This window comes from Lissotriton helveticus, chromosome 8 (assembly GCF_964261635.1).
Source record: "Lissotriton helveticus chromosome 8, aLisHel1.1, whole genome shotgun sequence".
NCBI lineage: Eukaryota > Metazoa > Chordata > Amphibia > Caudata > Salamandridae > Lissotriton > Lissotriton helveticus.
In genome coordinates this window covers 436,839,536-436,859,142 of record NC_136069.1, presented here as the reverse complement: position 1 = coordinate 436,859,142, position 19,607 = coordinate 436,839,536, and the positions used below count along the sequence as shown (strand labels likewise).

The 19,607-nt window shown below is 50.1% G+C and overlaps 1 protein-coding gene across 1 annotated transcript in view; it reads left to right on the top strand.

Moving 5' to 3' along the window:
* The window catches only part of NUFIP1 (nuclear FMR1 interacting protein 1), a 246,545-nt gene that overhangs the window by 167,488 nt on the left and 59,450 nt on the right, over window positions 1–19,607 (top strand). The window contains 1 exon segment of the mRNA XM_078657307.1: window positions 7,267–7,517. Coding sequence (XP_078513433.1) covers window positions 7,267–7,517 — 251 coding nt within the window.

Genomic DNA, 19,607 nt, shown 5'->3' with positions numbered 1-19,607 from the left:
GCCAAGGGAAAAAATGGCTGCCTAAAACACTCTGTCTGCAGCCACATTAGTGCAGCAAAGGAAAGAAAATGGTGCCAGCCTCCACAAATATCAATATAAAAACCTCATCATAAAAACAACTCCCAATTTATTAACAGCTTCTAAACAAAAACAGTAAAAACAAGGAGGTTAAAGCAGGTTACCATCTGGTCACTGTCTGTTCACCCTATTTATATAGAATTTATTTATTTAGATTTTGTAAACGGAGATGACCAATACAGCACATGCAATGCACAGGTAGATACATATTTGTCCGATCATGAAGAGCAGAAAAACAAGAAGAGCACAATACCGGAAATTTACAAAGCATAATATAAAGTGATAGCCACAGCAATGATAAGTTACCAGGATTCATACATGAGAGGTCACCACAAGCTAGGGAAATATACATGCAGAGGCGGTCGTTACAATCGCAACGCTGCAGAATGTAGGCGCTACATATGAATAAGTAGGAATCATTCAATATGCTACAGCACTGAAAGCTTAGGTAGTGTTGGTGTTATCAATCGGATGTGTGAGTAAGTATGCCGTTAAGGCTGTCCACCCTATTTAGGATGGCTTTTTTTTTTGTTGCTATCCATCACCGGCAGGTAAAACCTGGCAGTGTGGGACACTAAAAAATAAAAATAAAAAAGGACTCCTACACCAAGCTAGAAAGCCACATGGGTGTGGGGGTCATTACATTTGCTTTTTTCAAAAACAAACTCCCAATGCAAGGGTTTGTTTGTGACAAAAGAAAACTATGTAAAAGTGTGACGGACAGCCTTCCTGTTTGAAGGAGCCACCTGTAAAAATGTTACAACATCTGAAAGAAACAGGTTAGTATTAGATTCCTTACCTTAGAATATCCCCAGGCGTCAGTCTGGATCCGGAAACTTTTGCGTAGCAGTACCCCTGCGCGTCGGTAGGCGTCGTCTGCAGGCGTCCCCTGCGGCTCCGCGTCGTCGGCGTCGTGCGCCGTGATGGCGTCGCTGGAGTATATAGACGCCGCCTCCGCGCGCTGACGTCAGTTCTTCTTTTTTCCGCGCCAGTTAGCGCAGATCCGAAGAGCAGTACTCCGGTCTTTTGACCAAGTGTTTGTTAACTTTCAATCTTTCTACGGTGCCGGTAGGATGCCTGGGTTTAAGAGTTGCGACGAGTGCGACCGCCTGATGTGGGTCACCGACCACCATCGACTCTGCCTCCGGTGTCTGGGCGCGGACCACAACGTGGAGTCCTGCGTCGACTGTCGGGCCTTGACTGGTAAAGCTAGGCGGGAGCGGTCCCGCAAGCTTCTCGAGCTCCGAGTGTCGGCCCCGCGTCGAGAGCGGTCCCGGTCCGGTCGGAGGTCGAGGGAGCGGTCGAGGGAACGATAGCGGAGCCGCCATGAGCGCTCCGGGAGTCGCCACCATTCCTCCGGTTCGTCAGGTAAGCATCACAAGAAGTCGGGGCGTCGTCATCGCACCCCCGACTCCCCCCGACACCCGTGTGATGCGGCCGGGGGCTCGGGTGGCCCCACCCCCGCGGCCCCGCGTGGGTCGCCGTCTGCCCCATACCCGTCGGTCCCTGGGGAAGGCGCGTCGCGCGAGGAGATCGAGGAGTTCCTCCAGGCTATGAGGGCGAGGTCTCCTCCGGCGGGGCCTACGGCGCCTGCGGGCCCGTCGGTCCCGTCTGGGGGCCCGAGCGGTTCGGGTGCTCCTGCCCCGACGCCGCCGGTGGCTCCGGCGCCGCTGGGCCCCTCAGGTTCGTCGCCGGCTGGTCTACCGGCCTCTCCGGCGTCGGTTCCTTTGGGCCAACCCGTGGTACCGCCTCCGCGCGGCGCAGTGACTCCGCCGTCGGTTCCGGCCGGCGTCGGGTCCCCGACGCCGCGCGGCGCCACCCCCATTCCCCCTCTGACTCCTGACGCGGAGTCGGACCGGCGTCGTCCGACGCCGGATCCGGCGCCGATGGGGCCCATTGACCCCGAAGTCTATATCGTCGACCCAGAATACGGCGATGAGGACGAGTATGGAGAGGGTTGGGAGGGGTCTGAGGACCCTTTATCCCGTGCCTGCCAGTATGATATGGACTGGGTAGGTGACCTGGGTGATGCCAGTGGTCTGGACGAGTCGCCCAACCCTGGGTTTGTCTCCCCGACCCCTGTGGCGTCTGAGGCGGGAGCTGCCTATTCGGTGGTCATGCTGAGGGCTGCCAAGACCTTGGGCCTTGAGCTCCCCGTCGCTAAGGTCAAGCCAAACATTCTGACGGAAGTGTTTAAACCGCAGTCATGCCCTCAGGAGCCTCTGCTGCCGTTTAATGAGGCTCTGACGGATGTCCTTTTGGGCACCTGGTCTAGGCCCGCTTCCGGTGCACCGGTTGACCGGAACGTTGCCAGGCGTCACCGTCCGTGCTCGGACGACCCTGCCTTCCTCTCCACCCATCCCTCCCCGGAGAGTCTGGTGATCCAGGCCTCCACTTCGCAGTCCGCATTTCCATCGGCCCCGCCCGATCGGGAATCAAAGCGGTATGACCAATTTGGGAAAAAGGTCTTTTCCTCTTTGAGCGCTGGACTGCGGTCTTGTAATACCGCATGCCTCTTGGGCCGCTACACCCACTCCCTGTGGGATACGGTCGCGGAGTGTTTGCCGCAGTGCCCGCAGGAAGTGCGGGACAAGCTCAACCAGGCTTTGGTTGAGGGCCGGGATGCGGCGAGGTACTCGATCCGGTGTGGTCTTGACACGACCGACTCGCTGGGACGGGCTATGTCCACGACTGTGGCGATTCGGCGCCATGCTTGGCTGAGATCTGCCAACTTCTCACCGGACGTCCAGAATGCCCTCATGGACATGCCATTTGATGGCAGTCGCCTGTTTGGTGACAAGGCGGACCACGCGCTGGAGCGCTTCAAGGACTCCAGGGTCACGGCCAAGTCCTTGGGTCTTTCGACCCAGCGCCAGCAGACGGGTTCGTTTCGCCCCTTTCGTGGCCAAGGAAGGGGCGGTCCCACACGTGCTGCCAGCCACGCGCCGCAGAACGCTCCCCAGCGCGGTGGCGGCCGTGGTTTCCGCCGTGGTGGCGGTAGAGGGCAGCGGCGAGGTCAGTCCACACCTCCCCCCGCTGCTGCATCCAAGCCTTCCTAGTCCGAGCTTTCGGGCTCACGTGACGCCAGTGGGTGGCAGGGTTCGCCATCACCACTCCCGCTGGCGCGCGATTACATCGGACAGGTGGGTGCTGCAGCTCGTCCGAAGGGGCTACTCCCTCCCCTTCGAGTCCACTCCTCCAGCCATGCCACCGCAGAACCACCGTGTGTCGGGGGACCACTTGACACTTCTGCAGGAGGAAGTTACGGCCCTCTTGGCCAAGGGGGCCATCGAGCGCGTTCCTGGGCCAGAAGTAGGGTGTGGTTGCTACTCCCACTACTTTCTGGTGCCCAAGAAGGACAAAGGAGGCCTGCGTCCTATCTTGGACCTACGGAACGTCAACGGCTTCCTCCGGAAGGAGAAGTTCAAGATGTTGACTTTGGCTCAGGTCTTGGCTGCTCTAGACCCACAAGACTGGATGGTAGCGTTGGACTTGCAGGATGCGTATTTTCACATCCCCGTCCTGCCGGCCCACCGGCGTTACCTGCGGTTCACGGTAGGCCAGGAGCACTTTCAGTTTATCGTGCTCCCATTCGGCCTTACCAGCGCCCCACGGGTGTTCACGAAAGTGATGGCGGTGGTCGCAGCTCATCTGCGCCGGTTAGGGGTTTCAGTCTTCCCCTACCTCGACGACTGGTTGTTGAAGGCGGGCTCGCCCCAAACAGTCGTCCGCCACCTTCAGATGACGGCAGACCTCCTGCACGAGCTGGGGTTTTCCATCAATGTGCCGAAATCACACCTGTGTCCCTCTCAAAAGCTCCTTTTCATCGGAGCGGTTCTCGACTCGGCGCAGTTTCTGGTTTATCCTCCGGAACGGCGGGTCCGGGATATTCAGGCTCTGATTCCATCTTTCAGCCGTTATCCCGGGTTTCGGTCAGGTTGACGCTGCGGCTTCTGGGGCTGATGGCCTCCTGCATCCTACTGGTGCATCACGCCAGGTGGCGGATGTGGGCTCTGCAGTGGGACCTGAAGTTTCAGTGGGCCCAGCATCAGGGCAACCTATCCGACCATGTCCTGATCTCGGAGGGCACTGCGAGACAGTTGCAGTGGTGGCTTACGGACCGCGATTGGGTCAGAGGCAGATCCCTCTCCCTTCCCCAACCGGAGCACGTGATTGTGACGGACGCGTCCCTCCAGGGCTGGGGTGGCCACTTGGGAGAGGCGGAGATCAGAGGCATCTGGTCTCCGGCGGAGTCCCGGCTCCATATCAACCTGTTGGAGCTGCGGGCGATTCGCCTAGCACTGAAGGCATTCCTCCCCTTTGTCAACGGGAGTGTGGTGCAGGTGTTCACGGACAACACCACCGCCATGTGGTACTGCAACAAACAGGGCGGTGTGGGGTCGTGGACCCTTTGCCAGGAGGCTCTGCGTCTCTGGCAATGGCTGGAACGTCAGGGCGTGACTCTGACGGTTCAACACCTGGCAGGTTCTCTGAACGCCAGGGCGGACGAACTCAGCCGTCGGTGCTCGGTGGATCACGAATGGCGTCTGAACTCGGACGTGGCGAGAGGCCTCTTTCAGCAATGGGGAGAGCCTTGGTTAGATCTATTCGCCACAGAAGAGAACGCGCAATGTCATCAGTTCTGCGCGTTGGAGTTTCCAAGACGGCGCGAGTGGAGTTGCGGTCTGTTGTACGCCTTTCCGCCTATACCACTTCTGCCCAGAGTGCGACCGGGCCCAAGTTATCCTTGTGGCTCCGGACTGGGCTCGAAGATACTGGTATCCCGAGCTACTCAGCATGACAGTCGGTCCCTCGATCCGCCTGCCCCTTCAGGAGGACCTTCTGTCGCAGCAGCAGGGGACGGTCCTCCACCCGAACCTGTCCAGTCTCCACCTCCATGCTTGGAGATTGAGCGGCGACAGTTGAGGCCATTTGACTTGCCTCCTGAAGTCTGTGATGTAATTCTGGCAGCCAGGCGTCCCTCCACAAAGTCGGTATACGCCTGCCGGTGGAACAGATTTGTGGCATGGTGCGCAGCAAAGGCTGTGGATCCCCTTTCTGCCCCTCTGTCTGAGGTTCTCCTCTTCCTTCTTTCCCTTGCCCAGCAGGGCTCTGCTCTGGGCACTATCAAGGGCTATGTTTCTGCCCTTTCCGCCTTCTTGAGGCTACCTGATCAGCCATCTTTATTCAAGTCCCCTATTGTGTTAAGATTCTTGAAGGGCATCACGCACATGTATCCTCCTACTGCGTTCGTGATGCCTCAGTGGGACTTGAACCTGGTTCTGACATTCCTGATGTGCGCTCCCTTTGAGCCCCTTCATTCCTGTCCTCTCCGTCTTCTCACTTTAAAGACGGCCTTCCTGGTGGCCATCACCTCTGCCAGGAGAGTGAGTGAGCTCCAGGCTCTTTCTGTTACACCTCCTTTCTTGTCTGTTCATCCTGACAAGGTGGTTCTTCGGACTAGACCTTCTTTCCTGCCCAAGGTAGTCTCTGCTTTTCACATTGGGCAGTCCATCACCTTGCCCTCCTTCTTCCCGCCTCCGCATCCTTCAAAGGATGAAGAGCGGCTCCATCGTCTGGACCCAAAACGTGCGCTTTCATTTTACATGGATCGCACACGCCAGTTCCGGGTGGATGACCAACTGTTTGTTGGCTACGTGGGTGAGAAGAAGGGAAGGGCGGTACAGAAGCGGACCATCTCTCGGTGGGTCGTCCTGTGCATCAAAGCATGCTACTCTGTGGCTCGGAAGGAGCCTCCTGTTGGGCTGAGGGCCCATTCCACTCGGGCTACGGCGGCTTCTACTGCCCTGGGCCGGGGAGTCCCCTTGCAGGACATTTGCCAGGCGGCTACGTGGGCCTCGCTGCACACCTTTGCGAGGCACTACTGCCTGGACAGTCAAGTCCGGAGGGACGGCTTCTTTGGCCGTTCGGTCCTCCAGGACTTTCTGGTGTAGGTTGTATTGGTTCGCAGACCCACCTCCGGGGTTGGTATTGCTGGGGTATCTATTCTAAGGTAAGGAATCTAATACTAACCTGTTTCTTTCAGATGAACAAGTTACTTACCTTCGGTAACGATATATCTGTAAGAAACAGTAGTTAGTATTAGATTCCTTACCGCCCCGCCCATCCTCCCCGTTCTGCGAACTGATACCTAGGGTTAAGGACATCCCTTTCAGGGCCCTAGTTTCAAATGGCACCAGTGTTAGTTCTCACATGGCTCTGCGTGTTCTGGCGCGGAAAAGCTGTGTGCAAAGAACTGACGTCAGCGCGCGGAGGCGGCGTCTATATACTCCAGCGACGTCATCACGGCGCACGACGCCAACGACGCGGAGCCGCAGGGGACGCCTGCAGACGACGCCTACCGACGCGCAGGGGTACTGCTACGCAAAAGTTTCCGGATCCAGACTGACGCCTGGGGATATTCTAAGGTAAGGAATCTAATACTAACTACTGTTTCTTACAGATATATCGTTACCGAAGGTAAGTAACTTGTTCATTAGCAGGCCCTGCCATTGTTAAGAAATATCCATAGGTTCAGGGACATCACTAGATTTGGAAGACGGGATGTTCATTAATATAACAGAGATATGTACTCTCTTGCCCTGACAGACACACCAACTGTTCACCATACTCTAGGTCAGGCCCCCTCACTCTTCAAACGTAGATGGTAGCTGATTTGGGGTGACCGGGCACATGCCAGCCCAATGCCTTTGACATGGCTCTTGTTACACTTACTCAGAATGATGGAATGACCTGACTGGACAACTCCAGACTGTATGACAGAATTAAGTACATTTTTTGTGTGTTTTTTTTCAAATGTATGATTCTTTGTGCTCCTCGCTCTTTTTTCTCTCTGTTTCTCTCCATCTTTATCTCTACTTCTATTTCTTTGTAGCTCCTTATTCTGAAAGCTTTGGGGATGGGTTGGATGTCCGTCAGGGTGATAGTGATTTACTCCATCACCATGAATGACGAACAATTGTCCTCTAAACGCTAAATCAGTCCAAAGTCAACAGTTAGGCCCTATTGGCAATATGGGTAGACTCTGTACATATTTGCCCCAAAATCCTCATCATTGTTCAGAATAACATTTGACTTGAATTACTGTTGTTGTATGTGCTTTTTTGAAAGAAGTCTTAAGCACGAAGGCTGTTGTTATTATCTAAGCCCTAGATGTTTTACTTACAGAAAGATGAAAGGGATGCAGAATGGTCCTCGTAGTCAATCTAATGAGAATAAACAGCAGGGAAGATTTCACAAGAAAAATCGAGGTGGCTTCAGGAAAAAGTTCGAAAACAATGAGAACTTGCCCAAAGACAACCATGCAGCTACCTTTAAAGAAAATATAAAACAGGAAAAAACACAACCACCAGAGAGAGGCCCAATGGCTCTTAAGATGGATGTGGACCCACTCAGTATTTTGGTTGGCAACGATGCTGGTAAATTATTAATGGTTTCATTTCGTATATATTTATTTGTTTATCACTGTTTGTAACCATCCTGTTTTTATACAAGCACAATTTGTTAACCCCTAAATTGCTATAGACAAGATGATCTCCTATACAGCGCTGCTCTGAATGTACTGTTGACAAGGTCATCGAGTCTTACCACCTTGGATTCAGAAACTCTTGCACCAGAGAGCTTCCCTCACACCAGAGAGGTTCCCTCTAGTGGCCTTCACCTCTGTTTGCTTGGGAAGAGCATCTCTACCATTTTGAACTTTTTTTGGGGGGGCGGGTGGATTATAATCATGATCCACACCCATGGTGAACCCAGCCAGAATACATTTTTTTCAGCTGCTTTCTTCGTATTCTGTGCTCATGGGCACAGCTCAGCTCTCCAAACACCAATCTGCACACGAGAAGTACCATTTGTAAGGGGTGATTCTCCCCGTCCCCTACTGACTGAATTCATGATCAATAATCACCGCAGGATTTAGGAATCCAACCTAGTAAACTGCCAGCACTATAGAATGGGGTGAGCCCCCTCCTGACCACATGGGCTATCAATTCCCCCACCACACAGTATCCACAGTCTTTCCGCTCATCTTTTTAGGAGATTTGGAGATTTCCCTCCAGGCTCCCACCGCCTGGGCCAGAAATCCCATCTTGAGACTGGGCCTTCCACACCCATCACCCACTGATTACACAGTCTTTCTCCAAACTCCCTCCCATTCCCCGCTCTCTGTGGTGGGTAGATTGGGAGGTTTACCTCCAGTATCCCCCCAACATCCCTACCACCCCCCAATGAAGGCATAAGGCTCACTAAAAATAGTGGCGTGGTGGTCAGTCCTAGTTGAGGCCACATCACCCACAACCAGGAGGGCAACACAGGCTTCCTTCCCACTGAGGTATTAGCCCTCATGTTATTATTATTATTATTAGATGCAGAAAGCCCACTATACTGCTTTCTACTGTAAATATAGAAATTAAAATGATGGGAGGTCGACCTTTCGGGTATTGAACCATATCCCGATCCATCCACTCAATGCCCACATAGTCTTTCTGCGCCTCTTCGGGCAGATTTCCTCCATTCTGCCACTCCAAGGTCACAGAAAGCCCACTAGACACTAGAGAGAATGGTTACACAAAAAATGGTGTTGTGTGGACAGTTAGTCCTACATCAGTCCTCAGCACCCAAGATGGGTCAAACACAGTATTTCGGCCTCCTGGGGGAGGGCTTGGGGTATACCTCCATTCTGCCTGTTAGGCATCTGGGGCTATTTGACGTGCATGTATCACATCACATTCTCCTACCCTGAATGCTTTGCAAACTTAAAGTTGGAGCGAAAAGAGTAGAATTCCTTCCTATTTATTTTCCAGAAAAATAAAGAACTTTAAAGTTGCCAGTACCAAAAATACAACCATCCAATGTCCCCTATGTTATCCAGATAAATACAGTGCCTCACTGATCTCACACGTGATAGCAACAGTCCGAAGCTGTGACTACGCAAATACATTGAATCAATTTTGATTTCTTATGTTACCAGTTTTGGCCCATTTCTGTTCAGTATGATAAGCCCATCAACACGTGGGGTACGCTTTTTATCACGACAAGTGTAGGAACCCAGGCTGGGAGAATTTTTGCCACTGTCAGGAAGTTAAGTTTTCTGTCATATACATTTGAGGAAAAATAGTTGCTTCACCCTCAATTTGAAATGTGCATGGCAGTTCATGTTGAAAAAAGGGATAGGATCATACAATTTACATCATCTCGTTGGTCCCTAATTTTCAGATATTACCAGGTTTTTTTTTAGGATTCCTTCTTTGTCAGTTGACCTTAAGCCCAAATACTGCATCTGTCCCCCTGAGGAAGTTTATTAAACCTACTTTCATATTTGGCGGACTTTCTGGCCGGGAAAAGGTGTTGTGGGATACATGCAACTGACACCATCCCGGATTTCTAATTTTCTCTGATTCTTAAAAATGCCCCCAGCTGGTAGAGTTCCCAGAGTACTAGTGGACTCTGAGGGCAAATACTGCAGTCATAGCCCTTAGAAATTAAGATATACTATTTATTTTAAACTATTTTCTGGGTGTGAAAAAGTGGTAAGAACCATGCAGGCAGCACCATACTTGACTTGCATGGGTGTGTAGTTTTGAGGAATGTCTGAGGTTGGTGGGATTTCCTGACTGCCTTTCAGTGCCAGGCCAAACATAACAGCAGTCCATATTCCATATGTGCTTTTGAGGCTATTCTAAGGTCACATTCTTGGGCCTTTCCTGACTTATGTGGTAGGCTCATAATTACATCTGGGTTATGGTTTTTTATTGGGAATGCTTGATGGTGTTTTGCTGTTCTTCTGAATTTCTGAACTTTCCATCATAGACATGGGAAGGAATTTGATTATTTTTTCCAAACTTTGTCATTTGAAGGGCATTCTGGGGTTGGTTGGTTTTCATAGATTCAAGAGAACTCTAAGAATTTCTGAAAACTAGAGGCCATGGGGTGTGTAGGTTGATGTGGCTTCTATGAGCTGGAACCAATTTTCTTATCTAGATTTCTCTTCAAACATTAAAGGAAAGCCTACAAATACAATTTCCTCTCAGATTCCATTTTCGGAATTTGGTTGGCCTGCACCTAGGGAACCCTAGCAACCCGAAGGCATGTCTTAAAACTAGAAACCCATTGGAGTCCAATTTGTTGTGGATCCAAACCAGTTTTCTTACCCAGAATGCCAAACACAAGTGGAAATTAGGATAACGCTAAAGACTTTTTCTCAATTTTTATGAGAGATGCATGCAGTAAGTGTGGGAATGCTAGCTGGGATCCCCTTTGTGGATTTCCGCAGAACTTTACCTCTCAGAAATGTGAAGAAAAAAAACCCTTTTAACCCTTATGTTGACATTTGCACTGTATTATGGGTCAGAAGAAGCCACCCTTAGCTTCCTGGTTATCCTATTTTCAGAAATGTCTAGGATTGTTAGGTTTCGATGGGTGTCTGCTGAATCTGGGTCCAAATAATTCAGCAACCCACATTCCAAGATTGATTGAAATTCTAAACATGGATCCACAGTATACTATAGAGGCTTTTCCTGTGAGGGGTCACAGGCCTACTCTTAGAAATGGTACAGCTTTTATTGTGAGATCTGTGGGATGAGTGGGTGGTGGTACGTTTATCAATTCCTGCTCATTCAAGGATGTTCGCTCGCAAAATTGTGAGGAAAGTCTACAATTTTAGCTCAAGTTTTACTTTTACAGGATATATGTTTATTCCTTGTCTGTAATGCAGATATGGTTGGACTGCACACGTTTTTAGGTCGAGCAATGTATTGCTCGAAACCTATTACATGTGACCAAACTCTCTTGAACAAGCCGGATTTCCTACAATGCATGTTGTGTACTGAAGCGTAAAAGCTTCCCCAGCCGCGCGCTTGGCCTCACTCACACCCCATATGCCTGCTCCCCCTCCCCTGCCCCCCACGCCTCGCACCAGACTCCCCCGCCGCTCGTCATATGCTCGTTCCCTCCCACTGGCAGCCTGCGGCCACTGATCACAGTAAAGTCTTTGATCTATCTCACACCCCTCTCCCACTCCCTCCTCCCACTTGCTCCTACTGACCATGTAAAGGGGACGACACTGGAACAATGGCTGCCTCGCCAGGAATGGCCTTCTGTCGACCCCTTCTTACATCCTCCAGACATGGCTGAGGCAGCTTCTTCCTGCAGTTTGTTCTTTGGGCGAGGGTATTCCTGGGTGCGGCAGAGCTGCATGCAGTGTAGGTCCATGCACACCACAACTTCGCCTTGCTTTGTTGTATTTTTGCATTGTTAATGTTCACATTTGTTCGCAATTCGCCATGTGCCTTTCGTTTCTGTCTCACCCTCTCCTACCCCTTCACTGTCTTGGCCTCTCCACTCTTCCTCTATTTTTGTCTCACTCTCTCCTGCCCCTTCACTGTCTTGGCCTCTCCACTCTTCCTCTATTTCTATTTCTGTCTCACTCTCTCCTGCACCTTCACTGTCTTGGCTTCTCCACTCTTCCTCTATTTCTGTCTCACTCTCTCCTGCCCCTTCACTGTCTTGGCCTCTCCACTCTTCCTCTATTTCTGTCTCATTCTCTCCTGCCCCTTCCCTGTCTTGGCCTCTCCACTCTTCCTCTATTTCTGTCTCACTCTCTCCTGCCCCTTCTCTGTCTTGGCCTCTCCACTCTTCCTCTATTTCTGTCTCACTCTCTCCTCCCTGTCAGGTTCCGCCCACTCAGCCCATGCACTGCAGGAACGAAGTATGCACCAATCCACTCTCCCTGCCCATATGCCACTTCATAGACTAATAACTATGAGTGTGCCAATGGACCTGGAAAGAGGGTGGTATTTGAGGAGACACCAAGTCTTCCACCCTCTGGTAGAATAAAAGGGCACTGCTCCCTCCTCCACGCTTCTGCACCTATGTACACAGAAAAAGGAAATACACTTCACCATATAAGTAATAGTCAAAGTAGTCCCAAATACCCCAAGACCAAAGACCATGTCCTGCCACCACAATCACAACCGCTTACCAGTGGAGGGTGCAGGTTTCGCCTCGTGGAGACACCGGGCAGCAAATGATAACAAATCCAAGATAGCTCTCTTGGACTCAGGGAAAGACTTCCAGCGATTTTTGGTGTCCCTCATTCAAAAACATAAACATCAGGGGAAAAAAGGGAATTGCTCAGTAATATCACGAGCCCAAAAAAAACCCTATGTTAGTTATCGAGGACAACAGGCGATTCCAGGGAAGGGAATAGAAACAGTAAACCGGCTATCTCGGCACTCGCGGAATGACCCTAAAATACGTCACATCTGCATAACGAGGTAAAGCGGTTAAACAAAAGGAGCGCTCATAACGAAGCAAAAGGCCCCGCGATTGACCGCGTCTCCTACCAACGTCACCGCTATGAAAACAAAACGAAGGCTCCAGTTCAAAGGAGGTCAATAGGAGCCCCTATCGTCCCCCTAGCCTCCAAAAATGAGTGCCAGATAACCGCCAGGACATATAAACTCGGGCAGGAATCCCTCACTGACTAAACTAGGGAAAGGAAAAAACGGAAAAGGGAAAGTAACAGGGCAAAAAGACAAACACTCCTAGGGAAAACACTAATCCCCACGAGCCCGTGAGGAATACAGGAAAGTACTTAGGGAGTACTTGAATCAGCAAACGTCAACCAGGAACCAGGAACCCACACAAAAGCAATAACTAGCAGGGAAACAAAGGTAGGACAGACCTTTATCCCTTTCCTGGTAGATCATGTGTTGGCATTCCATGGTCACTAAAAAAGGACTAACCCCACTCTGGCATCCTAACACTGCCCCTTCCCTGTCTTGGCCTCTCCACTCTTCCTCTATTTCTGTCTCACTCTCTCCTGCCCCTTCCCTGTCTTTGCCTCTCCACTCTTCCTCTGTTTCCGTCTCACTCTCTCCTGCCTCTCCACTGTCTTGACCTCTCCACTCTTTCTCTATTTCTGTCTCACTCTCTCCTGCCCCTTCCCTGTCTTGGCCTCTCCACTCTTCCTCTATTTCCGTCTCACTCTCTCCTGCCCCTTCACTGCTTCTGTTTATTGTATTTGCACAAATCTAATATCTTGGTCTATTCCTTTTCAATAATCAGGCATTTTTGTTTATTAGGTTTGTATGTTTTTGATGGGTTTATTCATAGGCACTTTCTATCTATCTATCTATCTATCTATCTATCTATCTATCTATCTATCTAACTATCTATCTATCTATCGCCCTCACTCTATCTATCTATCGCCCTCACTCTATCTGTCTATCGCCCTCACTCTATCTATCTATCGCCCTCCCTCTATCTATCGCCCTCACTCAGCACCACCACTCAGGGGCACCACAGCACCAATCTGTGCAACCATTCAACAACAACTGGTTCAAATATGTTCTCTCAATGTCTCAAACTTTATTACAAATGTCACAAAAATATGTTAATATTTCACTTATGTTCTTGGATTTTCGTCACAATAAAATACACTTAACACAATCTTCACAAAAGTTATTTACAAAAGTTTAAGCTATTGCTATTATAAATTACAATAACTTTTATTTAAGTATTAATTATTAAAAAAATTAAAAGCCATTGTTATTTGTAATAGCAATACATCTAAGTCACGTAAATACAACATATTGCATTACAAATGCTATAGGTGTCACATTTGCGAAAGTTATAACTATTGGCATTATAAATGACAAAGCTATTAATTTAGCTATTTTCAAAACCAACACAGAAATAAAAAAAATATCATTTACAATACCAATAGCTCAAAATTTCCTAATGCGAGACCTATTGCATCGCAAATGCTTGTTAATTTATGTCTGCTGAAGATTCTCTTCCGGATTTGCCAACATGACCTGTATGTATGTTTGTTCGTAAAAAATCAATACACTACAGTTTAAAAAAAAAAGTTTGACTTTTACAGGGTATTCTTGGTAAGAAAAAGTAGTGGTGTCCACATAATCCACACCACCCTTGTGTCCCACAGGTGCCTAGTTTTCATAAATGTCTGAGTTTGTAGGTTATGCTGGATGCCAGCCGACCCGATACCAACATCTCTAAATGATTGAAATTCTGAGCAAAAACACGTGAGGTTTTCTCGTTGCATTTACTGACTTCTCTCTTCCAAACAATAAGCTCAGCCACATATGTGGGGTGCAATTTTTATAGAGAGGAGTGTGGAATGCATGGTGGTAGACTTGTTGTCAATCCCAGCAGATTCTGTAACTTTTCCTCACAGAAATGCGAGGAAAGTTTGTTTGTAATTACCCTGAAGTTGACATTTGCAAAGTATTATTGCTCTTCCCATGTGTCTAGTTCTCCGAAATGTCTAGGGTGGATAGGTTTCCCTGGTTTCTGGACGACCCAGAGCCCAACTACCCACGTCCCCAGAATAATTGAAACTCCAAGCAAAAAAATCTTTGTTTCCTTGTTGAATTTTGGGGCCTGATGCGGGTAAGAGGCTCACCCACACAAGCGTGGGATTGCTTGATTGTAGGATTTTTTTCTGTCCCTATCATATTCCTGAATTTTTTTCCACATTGTATTTTGGAGCCTTTCCTGTCCTAAACAAGAGACCTACCTGTGCGTGTCAGGTACCATTTTGGTCTGGAGAAGTGTGGCAATGGAGGATAATCGGATATTTCCTGTAACAGGAAATGTTTTGTTATCTGAGGAATATGTCTAAGTTTCAGACTTCCTGTTGTTAGAGAGTATCCACAAGAAACACATTTTAACCGCTACCGCGCTACTGCGTTTTCCCGCTGTGCGCTGGAATTTAAAAAATGCGCTGTTTATGACCAGGCCAGCTCGTCATCCGCGTAGCGCAGGTAACGCCCATGACGAGCTGGCTTTGTCATTAGCGCGGAAGGGGTTAAGTGCCCTCAGAATCAACTGCCGTTATGGTACAGAAAAATAAATTCGGAGAGATTCAAGAGACCTTCTCCCTAAACTGAGTTTTGTGTGTACAAAAACGTATAGCTGTCCTTCATGCCACTTTTAATTCATAGATTATTCATTATCAAGTGATGCATAGTCAGTACAGAATCAAAATTCATCATAAGCCCTGACTTGGTTATTGGCTGTGGGTATTGTGAGTTTTTGGTAAATCTATCAACTGTAAATCTCCGTAACCGAAAGGCTTTTTTGGTGTGCAAAACATTAAATGACTTTGTAGATCTGCCTTTTGTGTGCAAAGCAATAGGTGGAAATCTTGTAGCCGGTTACACTTTTACTGACTTGCCTCCACTATTTTCTTATTTTACCTGTCAATTTTTTGAGTAAAAACTTGAGCGATCTACACAAACACCCCTTGCTGAATTTAAAATGTTGTCTACTTTACAAAAATTTATAGCTCTCTGCGTTTAGCTATGGTTTTTTCACCCTTTCTTCTGATTTTTTGCGGATTTGTAGGAAATGTAGGCCAATTTGTCAAACTGCAAAAAAACAATGGTGTAAAAATGATTTCCAAAGGGGATGATGGACGGAGTGTTGAAATTTGCAAGCACTCACCCCCAGTCAACTGATCTGGGTTTAATCCATCATCATTCTTTAGCTCACTCCGCCACCCCAGTTCAGACATGGCCATATGCAAATCAGTCTGACCCTGTGCCTCATGAGAACAGTCCAGCCCGAACTGCCAAGCCTTGTCTTCCTTGAACCAGAAACAAGCATCCTGGGACCGGTTTCTGGCTAATCAGCCGTCATCAGCCAGGCCAGCTTGAATCCAGTGGCAAAGTGAGCAAGGTCCCAGATCTCTGTACTGGGGTGAATGTATGACATTGTTCTGCATTCTGTCCATTAACTGTTGTTTTTGCATTTGTCACCCCGAGTGGGACAGGTATGCTCAGACTTGAGTCCCGTGCTCTCCATGCCACTGGAATCAAGCTATCTTGGCTGATGAGGGCTGAAATCCCGAAACCGGTCCTAGGATGCTTGTTTCCAGTCAATCAATCAATCAACCAATCATTCGTAAAGCGCACTACTTACCCGTGAGGGTCTCAAGACGCTGAGGGGAGGGGGAATGCTGCTACTGTTCGAAAAGCCAGGTCTTGAGTCTTCTGAAGGGCAGTAGGTCTTGGGTCTGCTGTAGGCGGATGGGGAGGGTGTTCCATGTCTTGGCGGCGAGGTGGGAGAATGATCTGCTGTCGGCGGTCACTCTTCGGATACGGGGGACAGTGGCGAGGGTGTGGTCAGGGGAGCGCAGCTGGCGGATGGGGGTGTAGAAGCTGAGTCGGCTGTTGAGATAAGCTGGACCGGTGTTGTGGAGTGCCTGGTGTGCGTGGGTGAGGAGTTTGAAGGTTATCCTCTTGTTGACGGGGAGCCAGTGCAGGTCTCTCAGGTGGGGTGTGATGTGACTGCAGCGAGGGATGTCGAGGATCAGGCGTGCGGAGGCCTTCTGGATGCGTTGGAGCCGTTTCAGGAGTTTGGTCGAGGCTCCTACGTAGAGGGCGTTTCCGTAGTCCAGTCTGCTGCTGACGAGGTCCTGGGTGACCGTCCTTCATGTTTCGGTGGAGATCCACTTGCAGATCCAGTGGAGCATGCGGAGGGTGTTGAAGCAGGAGGAAGAGACAGCGCTGACCTGCTTCGTCATGGAGAGGGTCGAGTCGAGGATGACCCCTAGGTTGCGTGCGTGGTCGGTGGGCGTTGGAGCAGTTCCTAGTGCGGTCTGCCACCATGTGTCATCCCAGGCCGAGGGCGTTGATCCGAGTTTGAGGACCTCTGTCTTGCCCGAATTCAACTTCAGTCGGCTGTTTCTCATCCATTTGGCGACAGCCTTCATTCCTTCGTGGAGGTTGGTTTTGGAGGTCAGGGGGTCTTTGGTGAGGGATAGGATCAACTGGGTGTCATCGGCGTAGGAGATGATCTTCGGTCTTTGAAGGAGGCCCGTTTGGCAGATCTGATGAGGTGGTGGTGTATGCGGGTGGCGTTCTTGTGGGCTGTGTAGCTTTCCGGTGTTCGTTCACGGATCCAGTTCTTCTCTAGCTTACGGCAGGTATGCTTGGAGGTCTGGAGGTCTTCAGAGAACTAGCTTTCTTTCTTTCTGTTGTATCTGTTGGACGGTTCCTTGAACGGGGCAAGGGTGTTGGCGCAGTTGTCGATCAACTGTCTGAGGTTGCGGGCGGCGGCGTCTGGGTCGGTCTGCGAGTTGGCTCCGGGCGAGGGTGGTGGTTAACTGGTCTTCGGTGACTTTTTTCCAACAGCAGCGGGGGATCTGTTGAGTGCGGTGGTGCGTGGTGGGTTTCCTGAAGGTGAAGTGGATGCAGCGATGGTCGGTCCAGTGGAGTTCGGTGGTGTGGTTGAAGGAGACGTGGAGGCTTGCGGTGAAGGTGGGGTCAAGCGTGTGGCCAGCCGAGTGGGTGGGTGTTGTGACGAGTTGTCTGAGTCCGAGGTTGGCGAGGTTGTCGATCAGGGTGGAGGAGTTGGTGTCGTTGTTGTACTCGAGGTGGAAGTTCAGGTCCCGAGGAGGATGTAGTCCCTGAAGGCGAGGGCGTGTGTGCTGACGAAGTCGGCAATAGAGTCGCTGAACTGTGGTCTGGGTCCAGGGGGTCTGTAGATCAGAGTTCCTCTGAGGGTGGTGTTGGGGTCGGTTTGGATCTGGAATTGAAAGTGTTCGGCGGTGCTGAGGGAGTTGTCTTTGTTTGTCGAGATTTTAAGAGTGTTCCTGTGGACGATGGTGATTTCTACTCCGTTGGTGCAGTCCTTGCGGGTGATCTTGTAAGCTTCCGGGACTGCTATGGCGATGTCCGGTGCAGAGCAGGGGATCAGCCAGGTCTCCGTCAGGAAGACGACGTGTGGGGTGTTGGAGTCCAGTAGGTCCCAGAGTTCAACGGCGTGTTTGCTTGCGGAGTGGGTGTTGAGACGGATGCATCGGAGGTAGTTGGGTTATTTAGTAGGTGGGTTGGTGGGCCGGATACTGGTGAAGCTGCAGTTCCAGCAGGAGAAGGGTCCTTGGGTGCGCTTCGGGGCGGCCAGGAAGCGGGTGTGTGGGCGTCCTGTGTTGAGTGCCCGGAGGGTGCTGGAGTCGTAGTGGAGGCGGGTGTCATGGCATTTGCCGAGGCCAGGGGTCCTGGCGCAGGGCGCGGTCCTGGCGCTGGGCGTGGTCCAGGCGCGGACGGTCGTAGACGGGCTTGCCGTGGGCGCGCCAGCGGCGCGCCCTCCATATGAGGAGCTTCTGGGAGGCGGGAGCAGGGTGGCGAATGGGATTGCAGGGGGGCGGGGCAGCAGGGACACAGCGGCAGGGGGGCGCGGTAGAACTGGGCACAGGAAGGAAAAACAAGTTAGGCAAGAAAAACAAGTTTAGGCACAGAGGAAAAAAACAAGTTTAGGCAAGAAAGCAAGTTAGGCGCAGAGGAATAATGCAGGCCAAGGCAGGCAGAGCCATGCATCAGCGTGGGGAGCGACCTGCCTGCGAGCAGGGTCAGAGGTCAGGGAGGACCTGGCTTGGCAGTTCAGGCTGGACTGTTCCCTTGGAACACAGGGTCAAGACTGATTTGCATATGGCTGGTTTCAAACTGGAATGACATTTTGAGCAAAGAAACGATGGATTTAGGCCCAGATCTGTGTACTGGGGTGAATGCATGACATTGTTCTGCATTCTGTCCACCAACTGTTGTTTTTGCATTTGTCACCCCGAGTGGGACGGGTATGCTCAGACGTGAGTCCTGTGCTTTCCATGCCACTGGAATCAAGCTATCCTGGCTGATGATGGCTGAAAGCCTAAAACCGGTCCTAGAATGCTTGTTTCCAGTCCAGGGAGGACCTGGCTTGGGAGTTCGGGCTGGACTGTTCACATGCGGCACAGGTTCAAGACTGATATACATATGGCTGGGTTCAAACTGGAATGGCATGGTGAGCAAAAAAACGATGGATTTAGGCCCAGATCTCTGTACTGGGGTGAATGTATGACATTGTTTTGCATTCTGTCCATCAACTGTTGTTTTTGTAAAAATGATTTCCCCAGTGCATCTGTTTCTGAAAGCTAATAGAGTGAACTGAGCACTGCAAAAAGTTTGTTGGCGCCATCTTTTGAAAAGCAGACTTTTCAGAGCACTTTTCCACTATAAAAGAAATGCCTTATTGCTAATTTCTCCAGACCGTTGGCGGGGGGGGCCGTTATGAAGCTTAAGCGAGAACTGCCTCAAATGTCAAAATATTGCTTTAGCATTCTAGGAGTATGAAGGTTAACAGAACAGTGGTTAATATAAGTGAAATAGATACTGCTAAACTACTCCAAACATCCGTTAAACAGACAGTAAATGATAATGTAGTGCTGCAGAAACATCAAAATGAATGTTTTTTATTGCATCAAGGCAGCTTGTAAAAAAACCTCTTATGCCCTGGCAGTGAACAGGCTCATTGCTTGCCACTACAGTCCGTCTCCGGGGTATCTTTTCTGTCTTCCAATCCCTCACCACTTTTTGGTGCAGGCCTTATCATGCCCCAAGCAGAATCCCCCTGAAAGGGAGTGCAGAAAGCTGGAGGCTGTAAGTAAGATAGTTTTCTCTAATGACAATTGTTGGACTGGGCCCTTCTGGCGGGTCCACCCC